We start from the raw sequence: 26,928 nt of genomic DNA, 5'->3' as shown, positions 1-26,928 counted from the left end.
TTGTGAGTTTAATCCTTGAGGGGGCCACTTGGGGATCTGGGGCAAAATCAGTACTTGGTCCTGCTAGTGAAGGCAGGGGGCTGGACTCCTTGACCTTTCAAGGTCCCTTCCAGTTCTAGGAGATGGGATATCTCCATTAATTTTTTTTATTAAGTCAGTGATATGTTCACACTGCCACCTCTTTTCCCAAGGAGAAAACTTGGTTGGAGGAGCAACCAGAGTCTGGTCCAGGGCTTTGTTGAATCCAAACCTGCTGGATGCTGGGCAGTATTTACCATTAGCAGAACTGCAGCTGCCTTTCTGCCCCAGATGTGACCACATCTGCATCCCAACCTGTACTTTCCAACAGCTGTAAAGGCAGGAGCTGGGAAATGGCAGGTTCAGTCTTTAAAAGGTGGATTCTTTGTGTACTTCTAGCCTTGAAGAAGTGTGGGTCAGTTCTAAAAAAAAGAAAATGCAGTGCACACATTTCAGAGGTTATTTTTTTTTTAATTCATTAAGTTGTGCAGGTTGATTTAGTTGTGTCTTCTTGGAGGACAGTGAGTGAAGTATTTATTCTTTTTTTGGCTCAGTTCTTGCCACATCCAGGCATTTGTGCATGGGCTGAAATCACCCTTTCACACTGGGAGTTCCAGGAACTACCATGTAAAATATTGCAAATTCTATGTGTTACAGCATTGCTCAAATATTTATCATGAATGCTAGACTGGATCAGCTGAAACAAGGATCATTAATATGTTTTAATCATTGAGTTTCATGGTACCTCATAGTTTTTCACTTCAGGTAGGCCATGGCCATAGATTTTGTATCAGTTTACTAAGAATATTCTCTGCCAAATGAGTTTTCACCCTTTCTTTGCCAATATTTTATTTTTATAACATGTGCTACAATGAAGCGTCCCATAATGGCAATTTGAAAAGCTGGAAAATGTTTCCATGACCATTAGTGGTGTTCTGATAGGCTGTTGTACAAATGTTGCTCTAAACCATAATGCAATTTATGTTTTAAACAGATTGTAATCCCTTTTGTTCTTGTGTCATGTGCTTTTGAAGCTGTTCAAGTCACAACCCAGTTATCTTCTAAAAGGTACAGCAAATGTTATATTACTGCAGTAGATGGAGTGGGTTTGATTATGGAAATCAGCCAAACAGTATAATTAGTAAGGATGTGAAATACCCTGAATCAGACTTCATTTGTACACCAGTTCACTCACTTTGAAATAATTTGGATTTATCAGATCTCAAACTTAACTAACCAATGAGCCACTCTGATGACTTAGCTCACTTTTTGCTCACTCCTTACACAGGCTGAAACTTCCTTAACTTCAGTGGGAATTTGCCTCAGTAACAAATGAGTATAAAATTATGGTGGATTTTAAAGTTTGGCCCAGTATGAATGATCAAACATTTAGTTTTCTGCATTTAAAACACAAAAGATACAAACAAACAAACTTTTGTCTTAATGTAGAAAAAGTAAGCAATATTTAAATTAGAATTTCATATTTTAAATTGCGTCTCTCCATATAGTACAAATATTGTTTATTTAAAATATACAGACGCTCCCCGACTTATGCAAGCATTACGCAAGACGTTATGGAACGGAAGTCGAATTTTCCGTAAGTCGGGGACGTATACCCGACAATTACGCCCCTCTGCCCCCCCCCCCCTTCCCCCCCCCCCCCCCCCCCCCAAAGCTTACGGAACTTACGGAACTTTTTCCGTAAGTGCGGGTTTGTGTAACCCGGGGAGCGTCTGTATGTACAAGCCAGCTAAATTAAAACTTTGTAGCACTGACCTTACCACAAACTGCATTTTTTTAAAGTCTTTGACCAGACACTTTCATTATGGATTTGGGGTCACTGAGAGCAGAATGGCGGAGAAAGACGTCTAGTTCAATTGCAGAAGGGAGAAAAGCCAGATGCGGGGAGGGAAAGGAGTAGATTGAGACAAGGAGACTGCTGAGACTGGAACTGAAATGGGTGTTGGAGAGAGAAACAAGACTGGGACCAACTGGGCAAGGAAACTGGGAGCTGAGGGAGAGGGAAGACTGGGACTGGTGGGGCAAGGAGATTGGGACTGGGAGCAGGAGAGGAAACTGTGAACCGACTGGGAGCCAGCAGACTGGGGGCTGAGCACGGAGATTGGGCGAGTGGCTGGGAGGGGTGGGGAAGACTACAACTAGCTGAACAAGGAGGCTGGGACTAGGAACCAGTGGGAGGATGGGGGCAGAAGGGGGAAATAGAATGATTTAACAACGAGGTGGGTGTTGGGGGAGAACTGAGACTGGCTCAATGAAGAGCCTGGGACAAGGAGCCCAGGAGAGAGTGTGTGGGGAGGGAAGGGGAGATTGAAATTGGATGAGGAGCCTGAGGAGAGAGACAAGGATTGGGAGCCAGTGGAGAGGGAGGGGAGATCGGACTGGGAACTGGCAGGGCAGAACTGGGACTGGGTGTGGGAAGGAGGAGACGTTGGGAGTTGACAGCTTATATATTCCTTCTGCAACATCTCCCCCCTTCTTACTCTGCCTGTCCTTCCTGCACAAGCTATATTCCTCTATACCAATATTCCAGTCATGACACTTATCCTCCCTAAGTCAGGGTAGAGATTGGGACCCGAACAGAAACCCAGAGGGGAAGACTAATACACACTTGGCAAGGAGACTGAACTGGAATGAGAAGCCTTAGAAGAGGAAACTGGGACTGGGTAGGCAAGGAAAATGGGACTAGGGGTACGTCTATACTTACTTCCTGGTCCGGATGTAAGAGATCGATCTTCTGGGATCGATTTATCGCATCTTGTCTAGACGCGATAAATCGATCCCGGAAGTGCTTGCCGTTGACGCCGGTACTCCAGCTCAGCGAGAGGAGTACGTGGCATCGACGGGGGAGCCTCCCTGCTGCGTCTGGACCCGCGGTAAGTTCGGACTAAGGTACTTCGAATTCAGCTACGTTATTAACGTAGCTGAATTTGCGTACCTTAGTCCGAAGTGGGGGGTTAGTGTGGACCAGGCCTTGGATGAGGAGCCCGGATGGGTAAGAGACAGAACAGCAGACAGGAGCGGCGCCAGGGTTTTTGGCGCCCTAGGCGGGGGGTCCTTCCGCACTCCCGGTCGTCATTGGCAATTCCGCGCTCCTGGTCTTCGGAGCACTTTGACGGTGGGTCCTGGAGCGAGTGAAGGACCCACCGCAGAATTGCCGCCGAAGACCCGGAGTGCGGAAGGACTCCCTGCTGCCGAATTGCCACCCCCCCAAATCCTGGTGCCCTAGGCGACTGCTAGTAGTACGTTGATATCCTCTATGTTAGCCAGCACTATAGTGGGTGAGACATATGTGAGGGACAGGCAGAAGTCTGTGCCCACTAGAGCACACTCCCCTCCAGAGCCTGGAATGGAAACCCAGATTCCTGAGTCTCACCATTCCTCTGTTGTCAGCAAATATATGTGAAATCCATATGTCTCACCCACTATAGTGCTGGCTAACATAGATGATATCAACCTACTACTAGCAGTTACTCCATTAGCTCAAGTGGTAGTGGTCTGTGTGGTGGATAAAGGTTCCAACCCTGCCAATGACCCTGTGTAAGGAATTACACACAAAAAGTTACATTAAAAGAACACTAGTAAGATTGCAAAATCAAGCCCTCAGAAGTTAGAAAATATCAGAACTAAGGTTGCATGTGCAACTTTAATCACCCCCTGTGTGTGTATGCATTCTTATATAATCTTTAAATACATTTCACATGGTATTTTTTCCACAGGACCCCTGCCTGTTCAGTTTGTGGTCCCAGGCCTTATTTTACTGCGTATTATTCCAACCTTGCCCTGAAAAGAGAATTATTAATATCCTCAAGGGCTTTTCTATGGAGCTTATCGTTATAGTATCTTCACAAACATTAATCAGTCAATCTCTACAACACTCGCGTAAGGTGAGAGGGCATTATTATCCCCGTTTTACAGATGGAGAGCTGAGGTATGGCGATTATTAAGGTAAAACATTTCCACTCTTTTTGAGTGCTCAGTCTGAAACAAAGAAGATGTGATTTTTCTGAGTACTTACCATTATATACTCAAAGCACAGATTTTACTTCCTCAATTTGCAGGTGTGAGTGCTCAGCACTTCTGCAAATCAGACATCAGAGTCTCAAGTTGGGAACCCAAAAAATGCAGAACATGCAGTTAGTGACGACTTGTGAAAAGTCGGGTTTACGTGACTTGCCCAGCCTCACACAGGAACTCGGTGGCGGTGGAAGGGCGAGAATCCAGTTCTCCAGATCCACATTTAACTGCCTGAATCATGAGACTATCCTTTCTCTTTCTGCCACCCCCTGCTTCATTCACAATATGCCTTCCAGCTTCTGATATGACAACAGCCCCCTTTGCAACACAATCCTAATACTCCCCTGAATAGGTCCATCCTCTGCATTAAATGGGACATAAGTTCTATGGGAAAAAAAGCTTGTGATCATTTAATTAAAGACTGTGTCAGAATGCATATGCACAAAGGGGGTGAATTAAAGTTCCACAGGCAATCTTAATTCTGGCATTTCCTAACTTCCAAGGGCTTGACTTTGCAACCGGAATAGTGTTCTTTTAACTTTCTCTTTTTGAAAAGAGAGCACTGAGATTAGCATTGTTCTTCTTTTATGAAATCCTTGCTGCATTCAAGGTAGGTATGTTTGTACCTGTCAAGAGGCGAGTTTTTTGCTAGTCACATGAATAGCTTCTCAGTCTCTCTGCTAATAGTTGGAAGCATACTTCATGCTCTTCATGAGAATATTCTGTCTGTGTAGGCTCTTATACATCTCCCGTCAATGTGGTACCTTAGCTCAGCGCTTGCTAGATATTGGAAAATTGTGACATCGCTGGCTATTTAAATCAATACTAAGTTTCCAATGGAAAAGATGCTTGTAGACGAATCAGAAAATAGTGAATTTGCCACATCTTTATTAACTAATGAAGCATAATTGATTTATCAAGAAAGTGCTAGAAAATATAGCACTAAATTCAATTTTCTCAAAGGGATAAATCAGTTTTTAGGGCCCACTAGCATATGCTTGCAGAGCACTATGATATAATGTTTTCTAATGAAGTTTGATTGATTACATTTTATAATGATAATGCTGTATAAATTAAACTATTACAGTTAATGACCTGCCTGCTAGTGGGTCAGCTCTTTGCAGCATTGCTCTAATGCCATTAACTGACAAGCCAGTCATTAATAACTGCTTTCATGTGATCTACTACTTCAAAAACTTAATGTACAGAGTAAAATATGAAGAAAATGAAAAAGCTTTATTAGCTCTATTTCCTCCCTCTTAGTCATTTTACTTACTGAAATCTACTTTTCCAAAAGTAATCCTACATACTGTAGGTTCACACTCCTGGGTTTTTGTGCATTCAAGGGATTTAGGAGCACTCTCCCAAAGCTTTTGGCAACTTCTGGAGCACTTTTACTCTGTCAGTCAAGGAGCTGGAGGAGCGGCTCATGTAATCTCATTTAGCAGCTGTCCACCCAGTAAGACTGGTTTGTCAGCACAGATTCGATCAGCTCTTTTTGAAGAATATTCAAGATAATTTTATGCTCACAAGCATTTTTGTCATTCTTGAATCCTTCTGGAGATTCCAAGCCTTCCTACTCTGAGGGTTTGAAGTGGTGCATAGGCCTTGTGCTGCAAGGAGTGGATGTCACCCACTGTGCATTCATGGTATACACAATTACAGATGCCATGATTTTTAAACTGTTTTTAATTTTCTTCTAAAATAGCAGCACTTATCATTTGACAAGCCACTCAGGGTTGCTGGTAAATAACTCACTTTTGGGGTGCCCTATTGTGAAACTGTAATTACATTAATGAATAAGTCTCTTTTCAAAGCATCATGATAAAATTATATGTTCCAAACATGTTAGGCATATCAGCCTTGTTTTGTGTGTTAACTTCTCCCATGAAGTGCATTGGAAACATATCTCTCAGAGAATGAAAAAGCCAGCTGCAAGAAATCATATAGTATATTAATTCATATTTATACTTGGGGTTCTAATAACTTTGTAATTGTGTCTGTGGCTATGAGTTAAGAATTATGGTCTCTCCTTTTTTGCAGCCTTTTCCTCATCGTTCTTGTAATTTCAGACCTTATGGCTTTGGTAAGCTACCATTGGACATGCTTTACAAATAAGATCAAGAAAGCAGAGTGCTCAGCTAATTCAATCAAAAGATATCTGAATTAGTTTCAGACTTCAAAGTTTTTAGAACTAGGGCAGTGAACTGAATCAAATTCCTGGTATAATTTACAGATAAAAATCCCCATCTTCATGCTTTGTATGTCATGTAAGGAATGCTTCTTAAGAGGTGTAATTCTTTTATACTTCATTTCGTCACTCTGCTGTTTTAAACATAGTATTCCTGGTTTTTAATGTATTGCAAATCAAATGTTCAAATTAAAAGTATGAAAGCACAAGGGAATGCCAGATTTACCTGGGTGCCTGGTCTAGATAATTTTTCAGCAGTTTCTTGCCTGCTGCCAGAAAAAAAACGAGAGAGAGAGATGTGTCAGACACTGAACTGATTTTTCAAACCTGTTGTCAGAATTATCAGCGAAGGGCTGGAAAATATATGAGAGGTATCTTTTGTAGAGTAATTGTATCCTTTGTGTGAGGCAGTGGGGAAAATTCACCCCAGCCAATTGTAGACTCATGGTCAAAATCATTTAAATAGAGACATCTTTAAAAAAAAAAAAAAAAAAACCTTTATAAATGTAAAGTGACACAATTAATTCCCCAAAAAGTGCCTTCGACAAAGCAGTGCATTGCTATATTATACCATGACTGGAATGGAAACACGCTCAAAGCAGTAGGCAGGGAGTTGTACTATTTTTGCTCTCACTTCCCACATTCTGTTTTGGAAGATATACTTCAAAGTGACAAAACCTGCTGTTTGTGTTATGTCATTTCACATTGCAGTGTGGTTTAAGAAGATATAAGAGAAATAGCAGATACAAGACATCAGCATGTGTAGTTTGATCTTAGAGTAACAAGCAGGCTGGATCCTAGAAGTCCTAGAAGTATTTTTATCCAGTTTTCACTAGATTTATTATAAACTGGTTTTTTTATTTAATAATTTCAGTAGGAAAAGAATTAAAATATTAATAAACACATGCAGACATTGTGTGTGTGGTCTATGTATATACATATACACATGTATATATTTATGAAACAAAGAAGATGACTATAGAAACAAAAATGAAGTGAAATGGGTAATGGTTCTTATTCTCACCAAACACTTAATGCAGCCACTGTGTGGAATCTTTTCTTTGTTGTGATATTACTCGGTGAACCTTGCAGGCGCAAGTTCATTTGTCTGCATATACCCAGAATGGTGTTTGACCACATAGTTAGTAGTGGTAGCATCCAAATTCTAAGAAGTCAAAAGAGTTGAACGTACTTATTTGAATAAGGAGTTATTTGCTAAACTTGCATTATAAATACAGTATAAATACAGCAGATTTTCAGGGTGATCCTTTAAATGCATTGAGTTCCTTACATACCTCGCTTCAGGGAGAGTATCGAGAATCATTATTCTGTTGTTCTCTCTCATGAAAGATTTTAAAATATGAACAGTTGTTAAAAATTTAAAGTAGCTTTTGAGTTTATTTTTTTAAAGGTTTGCTGTACTAAACCCACCAGCTTTAAATGCTTCTTTTCAGATGGTGAAGTCTCTGATTTTAATCTTCTGCCCCGATTTCTGTCTGAAATAATCTTTAAGAAACTAGTTTAACCTAAGGTGTACATCAGCTAATTGCTAAAGTTTTTTGTTGGTCACTAAAGATTGTTGTGTGTGAGAGATGGGAAAGAGGAGTTCTGGTCACTGGGAGGCGAAGCTAGTCCTTACCTCCCCTAAATCTCTGCTTCTGATGAATCTTGCACCGCCTTCACTGACAGGACATGACCCACTTCTCCATGCTGCCATTTCCAAACTTGTATCTCTAGCGTGAGAGTCATTAGGGAAGGACAGGTCACACAGGACAGTCTAACTGGTAGGAAAAGGGGAGACCAGGCAGCCAGGGCTTGGTAACTGTGTGAATCAGGCACTGGGATGAAACTCTTTAGCCACTCTGTGGGGCGGGGGGAGCAAGAAGGAGGAGTCAGAGCAAGTTTTTTTTCTGTTGCTTCATAGAGGGTTGGGAGGATCTTGGTTTTTCTCCTGGCTCTTATTTTGCTTAGGGGTAAAAAGTAAAGAACAGGGTGACATCACACTAGGTGTGGGTGGGGAAAGTCAGACGGACTGAGGTATTTGTGTATCTCACAGCGGACAAATATACACATTCTCTGTGTTGTAAAACAGAGCTTCTCAAACATTTTCACCTGTGACCCCCAACATGACACACACTTTTTCTTCCGTTACTCTATATCCCAGGTCCCTTTAGGCTCCATCCCAGAATCCTTGTTGTTTCACCCAAATCCCCCACAATGCAATGTATAGTAAGGGTTAATTATTTAAATTTGGTAGTGATGGCCATGGGTGGGAAAATATTGACATTCAATCCATGTAAAATTGATAATTTCACATATTAAAAAAACGAAGAGCATTTTGTGTGTGTGTGTGTGTGTGTGTGTGTGTGTGTATAGATAGATAGATAGATAGATATAGATATCTATAAAATGAAAAATTATGAGTTGCACAGTCCTCCCTCCCTCCCTGCTGAGTATCTGCTTATGCTAATTAAATCACCTGTTTGCTTTATGGAGGTGTTCTGTAAATTAGGACAAATTTTTTTTAAAAATCTATTTTACATAGTTATATGGCTTCAATTATCATAGTAGCTGAGCACCTTGCACTCTTTAGTGTAATTTATCCTCACAACATACCTGTGAGATAGGGAAGTACTATTATTCCCATCTTGCAGATGAAGAACTGAGGCACAGAGAGAGACTGAGTTACCCCAGGTCATACACAATATCTGTGCTAGAGTCCCTATAAAACAGCTATGCAGCCTATCCTAAGGTCACTGCCAAATTTGAGAACCAGTGTTCCAAACAATAAAGTTGTTTGGGGGCGGCTTCTCTTGAAGAATGCTCTCTATTAGAAATCCTTTGTGCTTTTCAGAGCACATCTTGATAGAACTAGTCAGCCTTTGTTCCTCTTTAGCTGTTTGTGTTTGATTCCATTGGCTCCTAGAATATTGTTTAGTTTAGTCCAAATAAACATTACTTGAAAGGTCTTGCCCTTGTTCCACTTGAAAAGTTAGAAACCTGGAGTAAACAACCTGAAAACATTGGTTTTAGTCTTGTCTTTCAAGTTGTGCAATGTTTATATACTAAACAACATTATTTTCTTATTTCACAGCACTTCTTCTTTTTGGTTAAAGATTATGGAAGCTGGCTGGATATCGGAACAAGGTACAGTATATCTGCCTCCAGTGCTTTCTTAAAAGGATAGCCTCAGGTTGGTAGGTGCCAAAGATTGGTCAGTTATTATTTATCTGTAAGTGTTCCTGTAATTCTTTCCAACTGCTTGCCCTTCTCCCCCAAAGCAAGTGTTTCATTGCTGTTTTCTCCACTTCTAGTAATGTCATCATCCTAGAACTCATGTTTAATATTCATTGGCTGTCATGACTAAAAGTGGGGAAATTCATGGATTTAGCATGGCAAAAAATATAATTTTTTTTTTTAGGTAGAAGAGGCATGGCACACAATTTTTAAATTACTCTTATTGTTTATTGTTGGAAATTATGAGAAGTCAAATCTTTTATTTTACAATAAAAATTGTTTAAAATCATTTAATAGTTGGCAACTATTTAAAACCCCATACACGCCTACATTGTACATCTATAGATCCAAATTTATGCAGGAATCATGCTGGAAAGGATGACAAATACCATGGCTTTTCATGGAGAAGAAAAGTAAGTCACAGTTTTTGTCACAAAAATCAGGGCTCTAACTAATATAGACACTCTTCCCCCTCCCCACCTCCCCCCCAGTCCTCCTTTGTGATCTATGCTAGTCTCCCCAGCATAGACTCCAGTGCAGCGTAGGGGCCACAGAGCCTTATTTGTGGCCACTCCTGCAACAACAAACCAGCATACACAGAATGGAAGGAAGTATTTCATTAAGAGTACAAATTTCAGATGTAGATTTCCTAAGTAGTATTAGAAATACCTAAGTAAATCATGGAAATAGCTTGCTAGTCTGTCTTTAATAGAAACTATGTTGCATTATAAACCCTGCCAGTTATCACATCAACTTTTATTTGAATAAGGGTTTCAACAGTGACCTATTAATATTTTGTATGCTGTGTCAAGTATATTGACTCTTCCCCCCCCCCCCCCACCTATTTTCAGGCTGTTTGAGCCTTTGCTCTTAGCCACATTTCCAAAGTTCCCAGTGTGAGTAGGTTAAATAGTGGAAAGAGTATTTTACCATCATACTTTCATGTTCTCAATTTATGATTGAGTAGATGGTCTCTTCCTTTGGTCCTTTAACTTCACATGTGGACTTAGAAATGAATTTCTAGAGAGATGTGAAAGACCTCAGGGATGCCCTGTTTATGGCGACAAGAATGTTAGTGTCATAATAGGACTTGTAGGATTCAGTGAGCAAAAGTACAGATTGGTTTGACTGAGCAAAAAAAAATAACCTCTCAAAAATATGAAAAGTCAACCACCTTATTTTTTCTATGCTCTTCAGAGCATAGCATTTAGAGCTGTTTCATGTTCTTGTACCTCCCTTGGCCTGAATCTGCTCTGCCAGATTACTTTTGGTGCAGGAGGTGAGGGGTGTCATCCGGGAGCTGATTACATGCAACCTGTATTCTGCCCCTTTGTGTATACATCCTGTGTAATGAGTGAGTTAAGAGTTCTGTGGAAAAGATCCTATGTGGCTGTGTAATTAAAGATTGTATCAATATACACAATGAGGCAGAATGCACAGGCAACCTTAATTTGCATTTTCTGACTTTTGAGTGCTTGGCTTTGCAACCTAAATTACATTTTTTCAATGTAGTCTTTTTGTATGTAACTTCCTAAGGATTTTAAGAAAAAAGGTGAATTATTATGTACAACTGAAACAGTCCTCCCCCTCCCCCCCGCCCCCCCATGCATCAGCAGTGATGTTTTGAACCCTGAATCTTCAGCACTGAGCATAGACCTCTGCTACTACAAAAATAAATACATGAGCAGGAGAAAGCAGTTATTGCAGAGAAGGGTTGGACCACAGGGTCCACATGTTGGGTTCAGGAAGACTGCCAGGGATGGTGGGGGAGGAGGATAATCTTGCCTCACTTTATCCCATCCCTCCCTCTACAGCTGCTTTGGTAGTAGCATGAGCCTAGCCTTGGAACATCCATGTTCACTTATTATTTGGATGCTGCACAAATTTTTATGAGAAATGCAAGTGTGAGTAGGAAAATCATGATTTTCATAGTTTATATCTCATCAAAACCTGGATAGAAATTTATGGGACAAAGAAAAGACTCTTCTCTAACCTGAGGGCTTTACCCCCTGTCAATTTCAAAGGCCTTTTGCAAACAATAAGGTATTAGAGCTTCTGAAAAAAAAGGTTGCAAGAATCTTTTATAAGGGAGAGTGTTAGGGTCATTATCAGCTTCTCCTGTAATCTTTGTCTGTGGCACAAACACAAAGAAAAGCTTGCAAAATTTCTCTTCTTTTTTTCCAAACCAACCAGCTCTAATGCAGAGTAATTGCTTCTGAGGTTACAGCAGATGCAAGCAATCTAGGAGTATTGAAGGCCTTGGCTACACTGGCAATTCACAGCGCTACACTTGCTGCGTTCAGGGGTGTGAAAAAACACCCCCCCCCCGAGCGCAGCGCTGTAAAGCGCCAGTGTAATCAGCGCCTGCAGCACTGCACGCTCACTCGCAGCGCTGCAAGCTATTCCCCTCGGAGAGGTGGAGTACTTGCAGTGCTGCGAGAGGGCTCTCGCAGCGCTGGCAGCGCGACTACACTCGCGGATTCACAGCGCTGCCAAATTACTGGATGACTGGCATATATCCTCTTTGTCTGAGGTGAGGCCGCTTAGGTGTCTCTCACAGCTATCTTAAATGAAGGGTGGAGGTCACAACAGTTTAGTTGAGGTTTAATGAACCCCACAAAAACTACATATGTATTAGCTTGAATTTTCCCAAATGGCAAATAATTTTATCTTTGTCCTATCCGCATTTCTAACCTTGCAATGTCTCTGTCCTCACTGGTGTTTGCATCAGCCAAGGCAGCGCTGTGAAGCGTGAGTGTAGCCAAAGCCGAAGGGGGTTGGAATGACTGTAAGAGGGGAACTCCTTCAGGGAGACCCTAGGGAACACCTAAACTTGGAGAGAAAGCTTTGTGTGAGGTTCATGTTCTGTCACTGTTATCTGAGTTACCAATAAAGCCAAACCCCAGGAAGAGAGTAAGCGTGGCCTTTGTAGAGTATGTGTACATTTGGAGAACATCAACATAGTTGTAACTATATTTCCCTTCAATCCCATCAACATTGTTGTTTTGCCAAGAATTTTATTTTAATTCACAAGTCAAATCACCACCCTCAAACTATTCAGTCTTCCCTAATCTCCCTCCAGTCTGTCTATATCTCTTTGAAAGGGAACTATCCTGAACTGAGTCCAGTATTCCAGGAGTGGTCTCACCAGAGTTCTATAGAAAGAGACTACAGCATTACATCCTTCTTCAGAGATGAAGTGTGTGTGCCTGAAATTGCATTTGTCTTTCCTACTGCCATATCCCATTGCAGAGACTATATCCATATCTGATTTGCTGGCCACTATCACACCAGTTTCCCACGTTTCTCCTCCCTCCCCATTTTGTACCTATGGTTATATTACCCCTTTTGATATGAACAGCTAGTTAAAGTTTGGAGACCTGTAGGCTGTTCCTAGAGCGACAAGGAATTGATGATCGATTCTGCATCAAGCAAAATACCAAAGCCCTGCTTCTCCAAACACAGGAGGAACCAAACACAGGATACCACTTCCTTGCTCATAGCACCAAACTCTCTCAGCCAATATTCTGACCCACAACATCTCTCTAGGCTTCTTTTAGGGCCACACGTATTCCTTCCAGGCTGTGTGTGGTTGGCCTTTTTTCCTCCTCTGATTCTGCCTCTATCTGGGTCTTCAGCTTAAGCTTCTGTCTTTCTGTGTCTTGCACAGACTCTGACCCACAAAAGTCCAAATTACTGGATGACTGGCATATATCCTCTTTGTCTGAGGTGAGGCCGCTTAGGTGTCTCTCACAGCTATCTTAAATGAAGGGTGGAGGTCACAACAGTTTAGTTGAGGTTTAATGAACCCCACAAAAACTACATATGTATTAGCTTGAATTTTCCCAAATGGCAAATAATTTTATCTTTGTCCTATCCACATTTCTAACCTTGCAATGTCTCTGTCCTCACTGGTGTTTGCATCCTCTACCAATTAAGTATCATTTGTGAATTTAATGAGGCTGCTGTTTTTCACTCCCTTCTTCCAGATCATTAATGAAGATGTTAAGTGACAGCAGATCTTCACATTGATCCCTATGGCACAATGCTCAGTAAATTGTCAGTTTCACAGATTCCCCCTGCTCAGTAAACTGTCAACTACCTTATTTGTTTATTGTCTTTTAGAAAGTTTCCATTCTCTCATTTAATATTCAGATCCAAGGTGATTTGAATTTGTTTTGCAAGGAGGAGTTCATAGGTTTGTTTGTTTTTTTATTGGTTTTACTAACGTAAAACTTTGAAGCTATGCCACAGAATTCTTAACAATAGTTTCCTGTGACAGGCTCTATGGTCTGCACAAGAAGGCTTATTTAAACCCTACACCCTAGGAACTCTGAGATATTCATAAACTGCATAATGTGCATTGGAACCCTCCTTACATTTTTTTTTAAAGTTCTGCCTCTAGGAAACTACAACCTTTTTGTGCCTTTCATGTATTTGCATCCTGATCTGTCTGCAGTGTGCACATGTGAAGTTTATTCTGACAGATTCTCATTTATTGAATAACAGCCTTACAGAGAGAGTACAGAACATCTCCATTTTTTTATTTTGAATTGCAATGAGAATGTCTTAATGTTTAAAAGGCATTCACCTACAGTATGCACAAATAGCTGACTATTTAGATAGGAATAAAAGAATAAACCACTAAATCCCTTTTTATATGTATAATTTTTACAGATACACTGTACAGCCACTCCCTGTTTTTACAATAGTAAAACTGGGTTGCCAGAAGTTACAGAAATAGATATGATTTAAATTCTCCTGCTGCAGGTTCAAAATCCATGGGGCATAGATGCAGTGCAGGAAGCTGTTTTTAGGTCTCTGTGAGGGTAGCTAAGGGCAGTTCTACACTTAAAATGCTGCAGTGGAGCAGTTGCACCACTGTAACACTTCAGTAAAGACACTGCCTCTGCTGACGGGAGGGCTTCTCCCATTGGCCTCGGTACTCCACCTCCCTGAGAGGCGGGAGCTATGTCAACGGGAGAAGCCCTCCCGCCAACCTAGCACTGTCTACACCAGGGGGTAGGTTGGTTTTACGGCATCACTCAGGGGATGTGGATTTTTCACACCCCTAAGCAAGTAGAGCCAAATATATGTGTACACTGAAATTAAACACCCACAGCTGGCCAGTGTCAGTTGAGTCAGATTTGCAGGGCTCAGGTTCTGCGGCTGTTTAACTGTGGTGTAGACATTCAGCTCTGGGATCATCCCCCCCTGCAATAGTGTAGACATGTCCTAAATCTATGGAAGAGCTGTAGAAGAGGCTTTAGTGCAGTGGTCACCAACCGGTCGATCGCAATCGACTGGTCGAGCCTAGAGGATCTCCCAGTCGATCAGGATCTCCGGTGGTGCACTGTGGCTTCTGCTAAGGCAGACTCCCTGCCTATTCTGGCCCCACTCCACTCCTGGAAGTGGCCAGTGCTGCCCCATGGCCCCGGGGGAGGAGGGGCAGGGGTCTCCCTTCGTGCACTGCTCCTGCCTGCAAGCACTGCCCCTGCAGCTCCCATTGGCCGTGAGAGCTGTCAGAGCTAAGTGCTGACCAGCAGGAGGCCACACCCCATCCCTGAGCCCCCTCCCCGAGCCTGCATCCCAAGCCCCACCCTGAGCTCCCTCCCAGAGCCAGCACCCCAACCCTCAGCGCTGAGCTGCCTCCTGGAGCCAGCACCCCATACCCTCTTTTGCACCCCGAGCCCCCTGCTGCACCCCAAGCCCCAGCTCTGACCCCTCTCCCAGAGTCAGCACCGCATAACCCCTCCTGCACTCCAACCCCTTGTCCCAGCCCAGACCCCCTTCCAGAGCTAGCACCCTGTACCCCCTCGTGCACCCCAACACTTTGCCCCAGCCCGGAGCACCCTCCTGCACCCAAACTCCCTCCTACAGCCCACATCCTAGACCCCCTCCTGCACCCCAACCCCCTGCCCCAGGCTCAGCCTAGAGCCCCCTCCCACACTGCAAACCCCTTAGCCCCAGCCCAGAGCCCACACCCCCTCCAGAATCCCAACCCCCTGCCCCAGCCTGGTGAAAGTGAGTGAGGGTGGGGGAGTGCAAGCAACAGAGGGTTGGGGGGGAATGGAGTGAGTGGGGCAGGGCTTTGAGGAAGGGGTGGGGCCTCTTGGATGGGGCAGGGTACATCCTCGTTGCCCTTGTATTCAAAAAGTGATCTTGGGCGTAAAAAGGTTGGAGACCATTGCTTTAGTGGAATTCATGTTTTTTTAACAATTCAGTAAAAAAAAAAAAAATTCAGCAGATGTCTGTGCACTACACTCACTGGTATGCATAGTAAAGTAGTTGTAATTTTGGAAATTCAAAACTCTAGACCTGATTATTACAATGAAGGTTTTAAAATGGGAAACTGGTGAAAGGAGTCGGAGACTGTTTTTCAGTAGATCTCTGAAACAAGAGAACCAGGGCAGCACCCTTGTGAACTTCGGACCATCACTAGCTTATGGTGACAGACACTGCCTTTGCAATTCATTCCATGTGAAATGGGGGTCTCTTGGGGTTGGGGGAGTGAGTGGGTGGAAGGGCCAAAGTAGGTAAGAAGCTGAAATTGTGGTAGGTTTAGAATCCACAATCAAGGTTTGGAGTAAGGACCTGGGTCATTCCCATTCGCATGTTAAAAATATGTCATGTAGAAACTTTTAATGAACAAAAAAACTGACATCACCCCTTTCTAACCATTTGGTTTATTTTCATTAAAATTCCAGTTTTTGTATCTTTTATATAAGGCCTACGCTTTATCTCTCCTACTACCTGTGATACTGGAGTCAGCTGTTTTCGAGAAAAAATGCTGTCTGTGGCTGCCTGACGCTGTTCTGAGCAGGATGGGTTTTCTCCATTTTTCTTTTTTTTTTTTTTTTCTTTTTTTCCTCCTTGTCTATATCCTCTCCTCTTCTACCTTTTGTTTCCTTCCTCATTTCCCTGTTTATCTCTCGCCCCTTACCTTATCCATCCCTCTGTTATATGACATTAAGAAGAAGACAGACTGGTGGATAGCACCTGTTGTGATGAGTGTCTCCTTTCTACTTCCCAGGGCAACTGTGTGCCCCTCCCTGTTACCTAGACTTCTGCCCAGCCCCAGCCTTGGTCTTCAGCGCTGATAGGCACATTCCAAGACACTCACCTTTCTATTGAGAGATCCCTCCTTACATCATATTGTCCTTGGCCGTATTCTCATTAAGCCTTTCATCCAGACATCTCTACCCATCTTTCCATTGCCATAACTGTATTCCCATCCCAACCCTTCTGTCTAGACATCTCTTTTATCTAAGCATCGCCCCATCTTGATCCTGTCCTATTACTGTACAGCAACGCTGCATACTATTCCCTTACACATATTTAACTTCTAGGATATCTCACCTGAAGCCCAAAACCCCACAGTTTTTTTTTCTGTATTAGCCTTGAGCTCAGATGAAGTAATTTTGTATTAGCTATTATCAATCATAGATTATAACCACAGACTCAGTCAAGGATGTGGCTTGTTAGCATGTAGATATTAGGACTTCCCCACTGTCACGGCTTGAATACTGCCTTTCACTCTGGGAATTTTTGTTCCTTTTTTAAAATAAAAGCATTATCCCAGCATTAAACTAATTTTCCAAGCAGAGCTGCCTCTGCATCACTGCAGTACTAGTTCCTAATATCCTCAGATATATTGGCAGAGTGCCATTATGTGATAACAATTGGACTAGCATTGTTTTTAATTGGCTAGAGCAGTGCACTGTATTTCTGGCATGATTTTTTCCTCTTTCAAATCTCTGCTATTTTAGCTAAGAAGTACAGCCATTCAGTCAGTGTAGTGCAACATGCAAGGAATGGATATAGTACTACGTATATTTCCTTTCTTTATAAATGCGCGAAGGAACCAATCTCTGGTATCTTTTAAAGGGCTGGCACTGGAGAAAAGAAAGCAGCTAATACCCTGCAACTGTAGTTTGACTTTATCTATTGCATTTAGTAGTCATGTGTGTATTTCAAAGATAACTTCGAAAGAGTCCTTCATCTGTAGCCTAGAAATGATGTTAACTAACAGTCTCTTGTGATGGAAAGGAACCTCCCCCCTCCCCCCAAAAGATCATTTTTTTATGACAGTAGTTCCTTTGGAGACAAGTCCTGGTCTGGTGTATGCAGCTAAGTGACAGTATGTATTTGCCTCTTATTGCCATTTAAACTGACTGTGCTGAGTCAGCTGATGCTGGAGAGGATGGTCAATCCCAGAGCAAAGGGGGAGAGGGTGGAGTTATTCTTCACTCTCAAGTCCTCAGGGAGTTTCCTAGAGGCCTGGAAGTTCAAACAAATGAGCTTTCTGCCCCATCAAGCAGCCCTCTATGTCCCAGTCCCTCCCATTCCTTGTGCTGAGCTCATTTATTTTACTGCAGTAAGTTTGTAATAATGCCCGTGAAGCTGCATCTGGGCAAGAAGGGGTATCCAAGTTATTGGATACACTCGGCATCCAAGTGCCCATATTATGAAAAGTAGAAAATATTTTAGGCAGGTGGGTATTAGTGTGTCACTCCTTCACCCCTCTCTAATTATTGGTCACCAGGGATACGGGGATCCTTCAGTTAGATTGTGCCTTGTCTTCTATTTCAGAGCTGTCACCTGGGAGTGACTGGAGAGTCTGTGGTGTGCAGTGTTTCTCCTTAGCTACATATCAGTCAGTTCAGGGAATTATGTCCTCTGCTTCCGCAACATCATCTCTTAGCAACCAGGTGTGTCAAAGCCTCTAACTCAATCTTTGAGCAGTAGGGAAGAATAAAGTGACTGCATACGTGCAGTATCGCCATCACTGAGCATTGAGAAATCATGAATCAGGCTCCACACAATGTTGAAATTGGCTTTAAAATTATTTCTGGAATAGTAAATGTTGGGTTTCTTTATGTGGCTTCTGCAAGAGCTGGAAACTTTCATTTTTCTTTTACGTGAAAGCCAAAATTTTCACATAATCACAAGAGTCCAGGAGCTAGGGCTTTAAGAAAATCACCTCAGATTTGTGATAAAATCACCAGCGTTGGCAACACTTAAGTGCTATAGAGCTGTCCCTGAACAGGATTGTGCCCTTAGGGTTTGTGTAACCCCCCATATCTGGGGTGCAGAGGGGGTCATACAGTCCACCAGTGCTGGCAAGCACCACAGCATGGAGGCAGGTAGGACTAGGATTCAGCTTTTAGTTTACAATATTGAGAAAAGTTGTTTTCTTGCTTTTTGTGTGTGATTGTTTTGTTTTTTAATTACAGTACTTTCTTTTGCCACACTGAAACTTAGAACAAGTATATAATACAGACAGCCGGATTAGCCAGCGTTAGGAGTTTCTCCTGAGAGGGAGTAATTTTATCTGGATATTGCAAGTGTTCCTGTGAATGGCAGAGTCCAAAGTGTGCTGACCAGGATGTTAAGTAATGCCGTGTGCACTTTGACAAAGCAGATTTAACATTATCAGCTTCTGAATTTGCACATTCTCGGTAGAAGCATAGCAGGAGTGAAAAACATGTAGTATAGTGTCTGTTTAGCTAAAACGGAGGATGGGGGGAGTATTTTCTTTACAGAGAAACAATATGAGACAAATGGCTCCTTGTACAATCTAAACCTTCAGTGAGTTGTTGTTTATTTCACTTTAGGAAGTCCTTATATTTTAATTACAGTAAGTGCGATTGGTAGCTTGCACAGATCCAGTCTGCAGTTTTATGAGGCTTGTAAAGTAGGGTGCTCAGTTGGACTCTGATCACTGAGTCCTATATGTGCTAGTTGATTTTTTTTTTCGTTTATACATATTTTGAGCAATATAAAGTGTGGCAATTATTATCTCTTATTTAATTGAAATGCAATAGAAAAAAATTGGTATGGTAGAAGTTGGATCACTTTTGGGTAGACCAACTCCTGCAGGTATTCATAGCCCCGTGTTTGTAGACTTTCCTTCTCAATGGAAACCTTGGTAATAGTTTTATTCTTCCATTCTGGTCAGTGTTCAGGCTTTCCAAGTTAAGATCCAGTGTTTCTACACTTCACAGAACAAAATTATGCCCCATTGGTGCCAAGTCTTGAACTGAGGTTGTCACAACCTTGGGGGGAGGGGGTGTGTCTTAAAGATTGATTGCATCAGGATGGTGAGCCTCACTGGTCTTTCACTGCTACAGTGTCAAATAAAATGAGTCCTCAGGCAAAAATTCCAGATCATTAAACCTTCAAGTGATCCATGGAATCCTTTTTGTAAATAAACTCAGAGTTCATGGAGTTTGAAGTTAACCTGCCCTTTCTGAAGAACCATCTGTGTTGAGAGATAGAAAGAGAGAGGAGATGGAGAAATAGATGCACCAGGAGGTATGGATGTCTATAAAGACAAAACACTAATGTTTTCAATAGTCCTTTTGCAAAAGTATTGATGGCTTCGAATACCATAGTAAACATAGGTGAACAGTCATTTTTATAAATCCTTAGTTTGAAATGTTAATGAGTTTAGAAAACTCATCACATCTCTTGATGATTGGTGGTTTACCTCAAGAACTACTACACTAAATCACTGCCTGTCACTGTTACTATAGTCTTCGTTCTAGATAACTAAAACTCAGCTGCCATAAATAGCCATATAACTAAGGTCTGTGTGCTCAATGGCAATCTGGCTTTAACTTTGTGTCATGGATCTGTAGCAAACTAAAAGTCCTGCAGCAGCTTCACTTAGAATTAAAAAACAAAATTTATTATCAATAAATAGCACAATCAGTATCAGAGCCTCTACTGATTGGTAATAAATGTAGTGTATTTAATACTGTCTCCACACTTCCAGTGTGCTAAAGATTTTGTATTGGCAACCCATAACTTATCATAGTACTTGCCAGAGGAGAAGCTGGAGGATTTGGTAGCTGAGTACAAGACAGTAGCTGGGGCATTTGAAATCATGCCAGGTAAGGGAAGTTCTGATTGCGTGATAAACATATTAGCTGGATGCTTCTGCTAAAATGATCAGCACTGAGTTTAAATGCTGATGCTTAAATTGTCATCTTTAGGTTAGAGTTTAATATACTGTTGAGACCAAAAATCACCTCAGTGCCATTGTTTCAGACTATATAAAGCAACATTTATCACTTTACATTTGGTTCATTTTGAGGTTTCCCTCCCAATAACGAGGATAAGAAATACAGTTCATCGAGTAGTATCCTTGTGGGTTCTCCACTTCAAGTGTGCCTGCGCTGTGCTCCTTTGATCAGAAATTTTTAGTAGCTGTGCCCGTTTGGCCCATGCATGCACTTTGCTTCCTGTGCTGAGGCTATATGGGGGTGTGCAGGCCAACTGCTCGAAGTTCTTTCTCAGCTACGTTTGACCTGAGACAGAATCTCCTGTGTGCCTATTCTCTAAGACTTAGTTTTTTCTCAGATAGATACCTTGTAATTTCTTGTAGTGTTATAGTTGGTGGAAGAATTGTTCCTGTTTTTTTTCTTTCTGAAAACAAAAACAAAACTTTTCATTCACAGAGATAATTATATAATTAGGAGATTTTTCCTTCTAGGGGTTAAATTTTTATTAGTTTTGCTCGGAATGCCAGGCTCTCCAGGATTCAGGAGGTGCCTCTCCTGTTGGGAGGCAATTCCGATAAGTGACAGACACTCCAGTCTAGGTGATACTTATATCCCCAGTAAGTGCAAGATCTGCACTTCCTTCAAGGGTAGATCCTGAAAAAGCAGAGAATTAAGTTAAAACTCCTAATGATGGAGCAAGCTTTATGTCCAGCTTTGGATCGAGGAGCAAAGAATCCCATGTACATAGACCACCCAGTTCAGCTCGTGCCTGGTCTCTATTGATATCTCTGTCACTGGAGACCGGTAGAGAGGTAGGTGGTACTGTGGAACCAGGCACATTTACGTTACCAAACTCGTCATCTATATCTGCCACTAAGCAGAAGCAGGTAAGGAGTATATTTCCAAGAAGCTCTCAGTCACCATCTTACAAGAAGGCTACAAATAGTTCAGATCCCCAGGGGAGTTCAATGAAGACTCTGAGTGAGGCCAGTACTGCAAAGGCAAAGAGGAACAATTGTATACTCATACCCAGAGTGGCAGAGACAGAGTTGAAAAGACCAAGCCCATCCCTGAACAACATTCAGTACTGATAAGAAAATTAACCATACCAAAGACAGCTCACCTACCTATGGTACCAAGGGAATCCCATACCAAGCACTCAGTACCAGCTGCATCAGTACTGAAACCATCTTCCACAGGTTCCTACTTGGTCCAATCTTTGTTACCATTAGTACCACAAGAGTCTAGGTATCCTTATGATCTGAGCCAGAATTTCCTCTGTTAACAAGTGTTGGGGATTTGTCAATGTCAAGATTTCTAGGTCACCAAACCCTATATCACGTAGAGCACCACACTCACCCTCATCTACTCTGCAAGCCAAAGAGCTATCGCCCGGCTTAGAGAATGTGGAAGAGGACTCATCAAACTCTCAAATTTCAGTGTAGGGCTCCCTTACCTATTCTAGGACACCTCAGTTTCCCTCCTATCCTGACATATTTCAGGAGGAGAAACCTCAGATGACGCTCACATGGCCAGAACAAAGATGGCTGCCTCCACCTATGCCATTTGTGCCTCCTCAATGGCCTGGTTGGGGTCCATGGGCATGCTGTCACTAACAATCTACACTGAGGTCCTCGCAACACCGGAGGGAACAGAGAAGAGCCCATTCTCCTGAATCCTCTTTACCATCACCTATGCCAGAGGAAGAGACCTTTGAGGAGCAAGAGCCGATAAGGAGGTGACACCTCTTACTAATATTTCCTCCTCATCTCCTGATGAAGTTGTCATGTCTCCACCACCTTCTATGGCAGATGAGGTCAAGCAGTTTCAGAATGTTGACAGACTGCAGAGTCCCTTCGAGGGTTCAGGAGTCCCAACATAAACTCCTAGATATTTGACACACTTCGACATCTATGAAGATTGTTATTCCAGTGAATGAAGCTCTTATGGAGCCCGCTAAGATGGTTTGGAAAACCCCTGCTACCACACTGCCTATATGCAAGAGGGTGGATAAAAAGTATTCTGTTTTAGCTAGGGAATTGGAGTTTCTATTTTCTCACCCAGCTCCAAATGCCTTAGTATTGGAGACCATTAATAAATGATGCAGACAACAGAACTCAAAGTCCAACCTGTACATAAAGGACCACAAGAGGCTCAGTCTTTTTGGTTGTGAACTCTGTGCTTCAGACACATGTCAGTTCAGGATAGCAAACCATCAAGTGCTCATGGCCAAATATGACTACTTAAATTATAACATTCAATTTTTTTATTGAACATCTGCCAGAAGGACATCAGAACCAGTTTAAAAACATTATTCAAGAGGGTCAGTTCCTGGCAAAAACATTGCTCCAGGCTTCCTTAGACTGTGCTGCAGTATCTGCCACATCTATCTCCACTGCAAAAGGCATGAGAAGAGCATCTTGGCTACAACTGTCAGGCTTTCCAAGAGAGGTTCGGAGTCCTGTCAAAGACCTCTCTTTTGACGGTTGCAAGCTCTTGGACTCAACGGATACATCTTTCCACACTTTAAAGGATTCGAGAACCATACTGCAATCCCTAGATATTTACACTCCTGTAAATAAAAGGAGATTTAGTAGGTCTCAGATGGCACAAAGAGCACATCCAGCCCTCTAGTCAACATATCATAAACCCTCTGTACTCCCCGTCAAGAGAGGAAGATATTAAAAAAAGATACCTCCTTCATCTTCAGCTACATCTTCTCAGCCATCCATGTCCTCCAAGCAACAGATTTAATGGTTTGGTCAAGAGTCTCAACCATCCAATAAACAAGGTCTTACTGCTGCAATATCTTACTCCACTTCCCTCCTTTTGGATGCTGTAAGACCTTGTTCATTGGATGGCTGAGACTCTTTACCAATCCTACTCCAAGCTCGGACTTGAACATAGTATTTAATTGCCTTATGAAACATATTTTTGAGCTACCAGCTATTGGTTCTCTATTAGATTTATCAATAAAGGCAGCCTTTCTGACAGCAATCATTTCTGCCTGAAGGGTGGGAGAATTGCGGGCTTTAATGGCAACTCCCCCCTTTTATGGTATTCAAGACCTCTCGTTTACAGGCATGTCCAAAATTTTTACCTAAGGTGTCCACAGAATTTTATATTAATCAAACCATTCATCTCCCAGGGTTCCTCCTCCTCCCTCCCCCAAACAAAACTGCACTGTACTGGCTGTACTGTATTCCATACCCTAGGTATCAGAAGGGTATTAGCCCTGTACTTAGGCCACGTCTACACTACCCGCCGGATTGGCGGGTAGTAATCGATCTATCAGGGATCGATTTATCGCGTCTCGTCTAGACGTGATAAATCGATCCCCCAATCAACGCCTGTACTCCACCTTGGCAGGAGGAGTAAACTGAGGTGATGGGGGAGCCGCGGTGGTTGACTTGCTGCCATGAGAACAGCCAGGTAAGTCGAACTAAGATACTTCGACTTCAGCTACGTGAATAGCATAGCTGAAGTTGCATATCTTAGATCGACCCCCACCCCCAAAGATACCTGCCCTTAGATAGGACCCGAACCATTTAGAAGATCTAGACTATTTGTATCCATTGCAGACAGAAGCAAGGGTTTGGTAATTTCGAAACAGAGGTAATCAAAATGGATTTCTGGTTATATTAAGATTTGTTATCACAGAACTCATGTTCAAGCCTCTTTGAGAGTGATCTATGTCTATAGCCTTACTTAAGGATGTATCAGTTGCAGACATCTGTAGAGCAACAACTTGGTCATCTGTTCATATCTTTTCTAATCATTATGCTTTGGTACCTGCGGCAAAATCAGATGCTGCTGTGGGCAATGCAGTTCTCTCTTCTGTATTGGACTCTGCTCCAAATCTCTCACCTCCTGAATAAGTGTGCTGCTCAGGAGTCACCTGAAGTGGAGTATCCACAGGGGGACTACTCAGAGAAGAAGGAGAAGTTACTCACCTTGAGTAGTAACTAAAATTCTTTGACATACGTGTCCCTGTGGGTGCTCCACTACCCACCCTCCTTCCTGTCTGCTTCGGAGTCTTCCTTGTGGATTTTTGCAGTGGAGAAAGAACTGAGGGTGGTTCGCCCATACAGCCCCAAATAGCCTTGGCATGAGACACGAGGATGTGCGGGGTGCATGCATGGGCTGAACAAGCACTGCTACCAAAAATCTCTGGTCACAGGCGCACCATAAGTGGAGCAACCACAGGGACACACATCTCAAAGGACTCCAGTTACTACATGACGTGAGTAACCTCTGTTTGGTTTTTTAATCATGAGAGTTTAGACGGCAAGGGCTGGATTCTGCAGTAAATTCCATGACTATGGAATACACGGAGCTGTGCTATAATCCTGGGGAAAGTACATGGAGATGGCCACATCAGATTCACAGCTCCTCCCTACCTGATTTGTATTACAGTAGTATCTGGAGATCCCAACTGAGATAACAATCCCATTGCATGAGCCCTGTGCAAACTTACAAAACACTGCCTTCCTCAAAGATCTTAGAATCTAAATAGACAAGACAGGCAAAAAGTGACAGGTGATGTGGTGGCACAGAAAGGTGAAGTGACTTGTCCAACGTCACAAAATAGGTCAGTAACAGAGCTAGGAATAAAGCCCACGTCTCCTGGCTCACAATCCAGCACACTTTGCCCTCAACCACACTAGTTCCAAAACATTGGGAAAGTTCTGACTCTTGATTCAGGCTTCATAGTTGGCCATTGTTTCCCTAATGGACTGACTCCAAATTCCAGATCTGAGCTCCTGAGAATTTTGGGAAGAGCTGGATTTGAATTTAGTAACCCCAAATCCAACTGTATTATTCAAGAAGTAAATATAGAATTGCTCACTGTGATTGATAGTAATTGCCCTAAACCTCTGGAAAAATACAGACATTTGCAGCTGTGTGGATTCCTTAACTAATGTCAGGACCACTTAAATCTTTTTAAAACTAGTGTTTATCTTCAGTTAATATCTTCTTATTCCTTTTCCAGCAGATTTTCCCCTTTACATGCTTATTTCTAGCCCTGATACGATCACACATACGCACATTAGAGGTACAAAAAGAGGTGAGCATGGTTCTCACTTGGCAAGTAGCCAAGGACCTAAATACAATTTTTTAAAAATCTTAAATGCTATCAGAAGTATGAAACCTGCAAGAGGGTTAATGTTTCTGCTAGACTATCTGAGAGCAAAGGGAGTGACTGTGCAGGAAAAGAACACTGGAGAGATGCTAAACTACTTCTGTGATGAAGTCTGACACAAGCCAGTGGGGGAAATGTCTTCAAAGAGAAGTTCTGGGTTAGGTAATAAATTTTAGGTACTGTTAAGTTGAGGAGTCAGAACAAAGTGATAATTTAAATTGCAGTGAGTCATCAGAGCTGTATAATGTTCATCCAAGAGTGCTGGAGGAACATGAAAGTGAAGTAGATGAGCTACTAATAGGAATATGAACCAAAGGGTAGCCAATTTCATATATGTAGATAAAACATCTCTCTCAAAAATACACTATATCATCTCCTTGGAATTGTTCACCTCTAAGCCTTACTAAAAATACATGGTTGGACCCATAATTACGTAATAAAATTGTTACTAAGGCTACTTGACTAACTCAGTTTTCTACTACAAAGGTTTAAAATATTTTTGTCTTATCTGACCTGCAACATTCTCTGTTGCAGCATTAGCCACTATGTCCTTGTGATGGTTTTCACTATCTTCATCATGCTGCTGAGTGGACTGGCCCAGCTGCTCACTACAAAGAGAATTGAACTTTGGGGAAGAACTAAACGACATTCCATGTGACAGAGCTACAAGTGTTGTTTTTGCTATTAGAATTTTCACCCTTACTGTGAGCCAGTGTCCACCTGTGGAATGTAAATAGTTAATGGACTGGAGTGCCAAAATCCTATTGAGAGATTTTCTACTTTCCTGTGACTGAGATTATGCTTGGAGATTGACTTTTAGAGATCAGCTGGGGGTAAAATAGTCTTAATTTTATTCCTTAAATATATTTTTTGCAAATAAAAACAGTGATTAAGTCCTGGTTTAAAACATCAGCAGCCATCTTTGTTGTATTTTTCTTTTACTATAACATCTTCCAGCATTTATATCACACACCTGCAAAATCTTGGCTCTCATCCCATCCCTAGCACAGCCTTTACATAAGAGCCTTACAGAGACAAACACAATAAGGTAAATGTGTACAGACCAGTGCTTTGTGATATTATACAGCATAGAAAATATGCATCAGGGTAACTGAGGTCACCTCAGCTTTCACTAGCTGTGAATGTGTGAGAATAGGTGGAAGCAGCAATTTGGGATTGGTAGTTGTTGAGTTGATACTCACTTTGCATATGATGCCCACTCAGGTGTTTCCTCCTCTGCCAACATTTGCAATCAGCTCGTGCACAAAATGATCACCTGGTTAACAGCTATGCAA

The 26,928-nt window shown here is 42.1% G+C and overlaps 1 protein-coding gene across 9 annotated transcripts in view; it reads left to right on the top strand.

Moving 5' to 3' along the window:
- PIGN (phosphatidylinositol glycan anchor biosynthesis class N) overlaps nt 1-26,545 on the top strand; it is a 155,266-nt gene extending 128,721 nt beyond the window's left edge. For 4 of the 9 annotated variants that reach the window (XM_034762080.1, XM_034762079.1, XM_034762077.1 and 1 more), the window contains 4 exons: nt 1,013-1,086; nt 6,097-6,139; nt 9,339-9,391; nt 26,168-26,545. In XM_034762080.1, the coding sequence (XP_034617971.1) occupies nt 1,013-1,086; nt 6,097-6,139; nt 9,339-9,391; nt 26,168-26,291 (294 nt within the window). In that variant the 3' untranslated portion in view covers nt 26,292-26,545. Of the gene's footprint in view, nt 1-1,012; nt 1,087-6,096; nt 6,140-9,338; nt 9,392-9,665; nt 9,686-26,167 lie in introns of those variants that run through there. The other 5 variants (XR_004644636.1, XR_004644637.1, XM_034762081.1 and 2 more) reach the window with 5 other exon arrangements.
- Nucleotides 26,546-26,928: the final 383 nt, after the last annotated feature.

The sequence above is a fragment of the Trachemys scripta genome, chromosome 2 (genome assembly GCF_013100865.1).
Source record: "Trachemys scripta elegans isolate TJP31775 chromosome 2, CAS_Tse_1.0, whole genome shotgun sequence".
NCBI lineage: Eukaryota > Metazoa > Chordata > Testudines > Emydidae > Trachemys > Trachemys scripta.
This window is presented reverse-complemented; position numbering and strand designations above follow the sequence as displayed.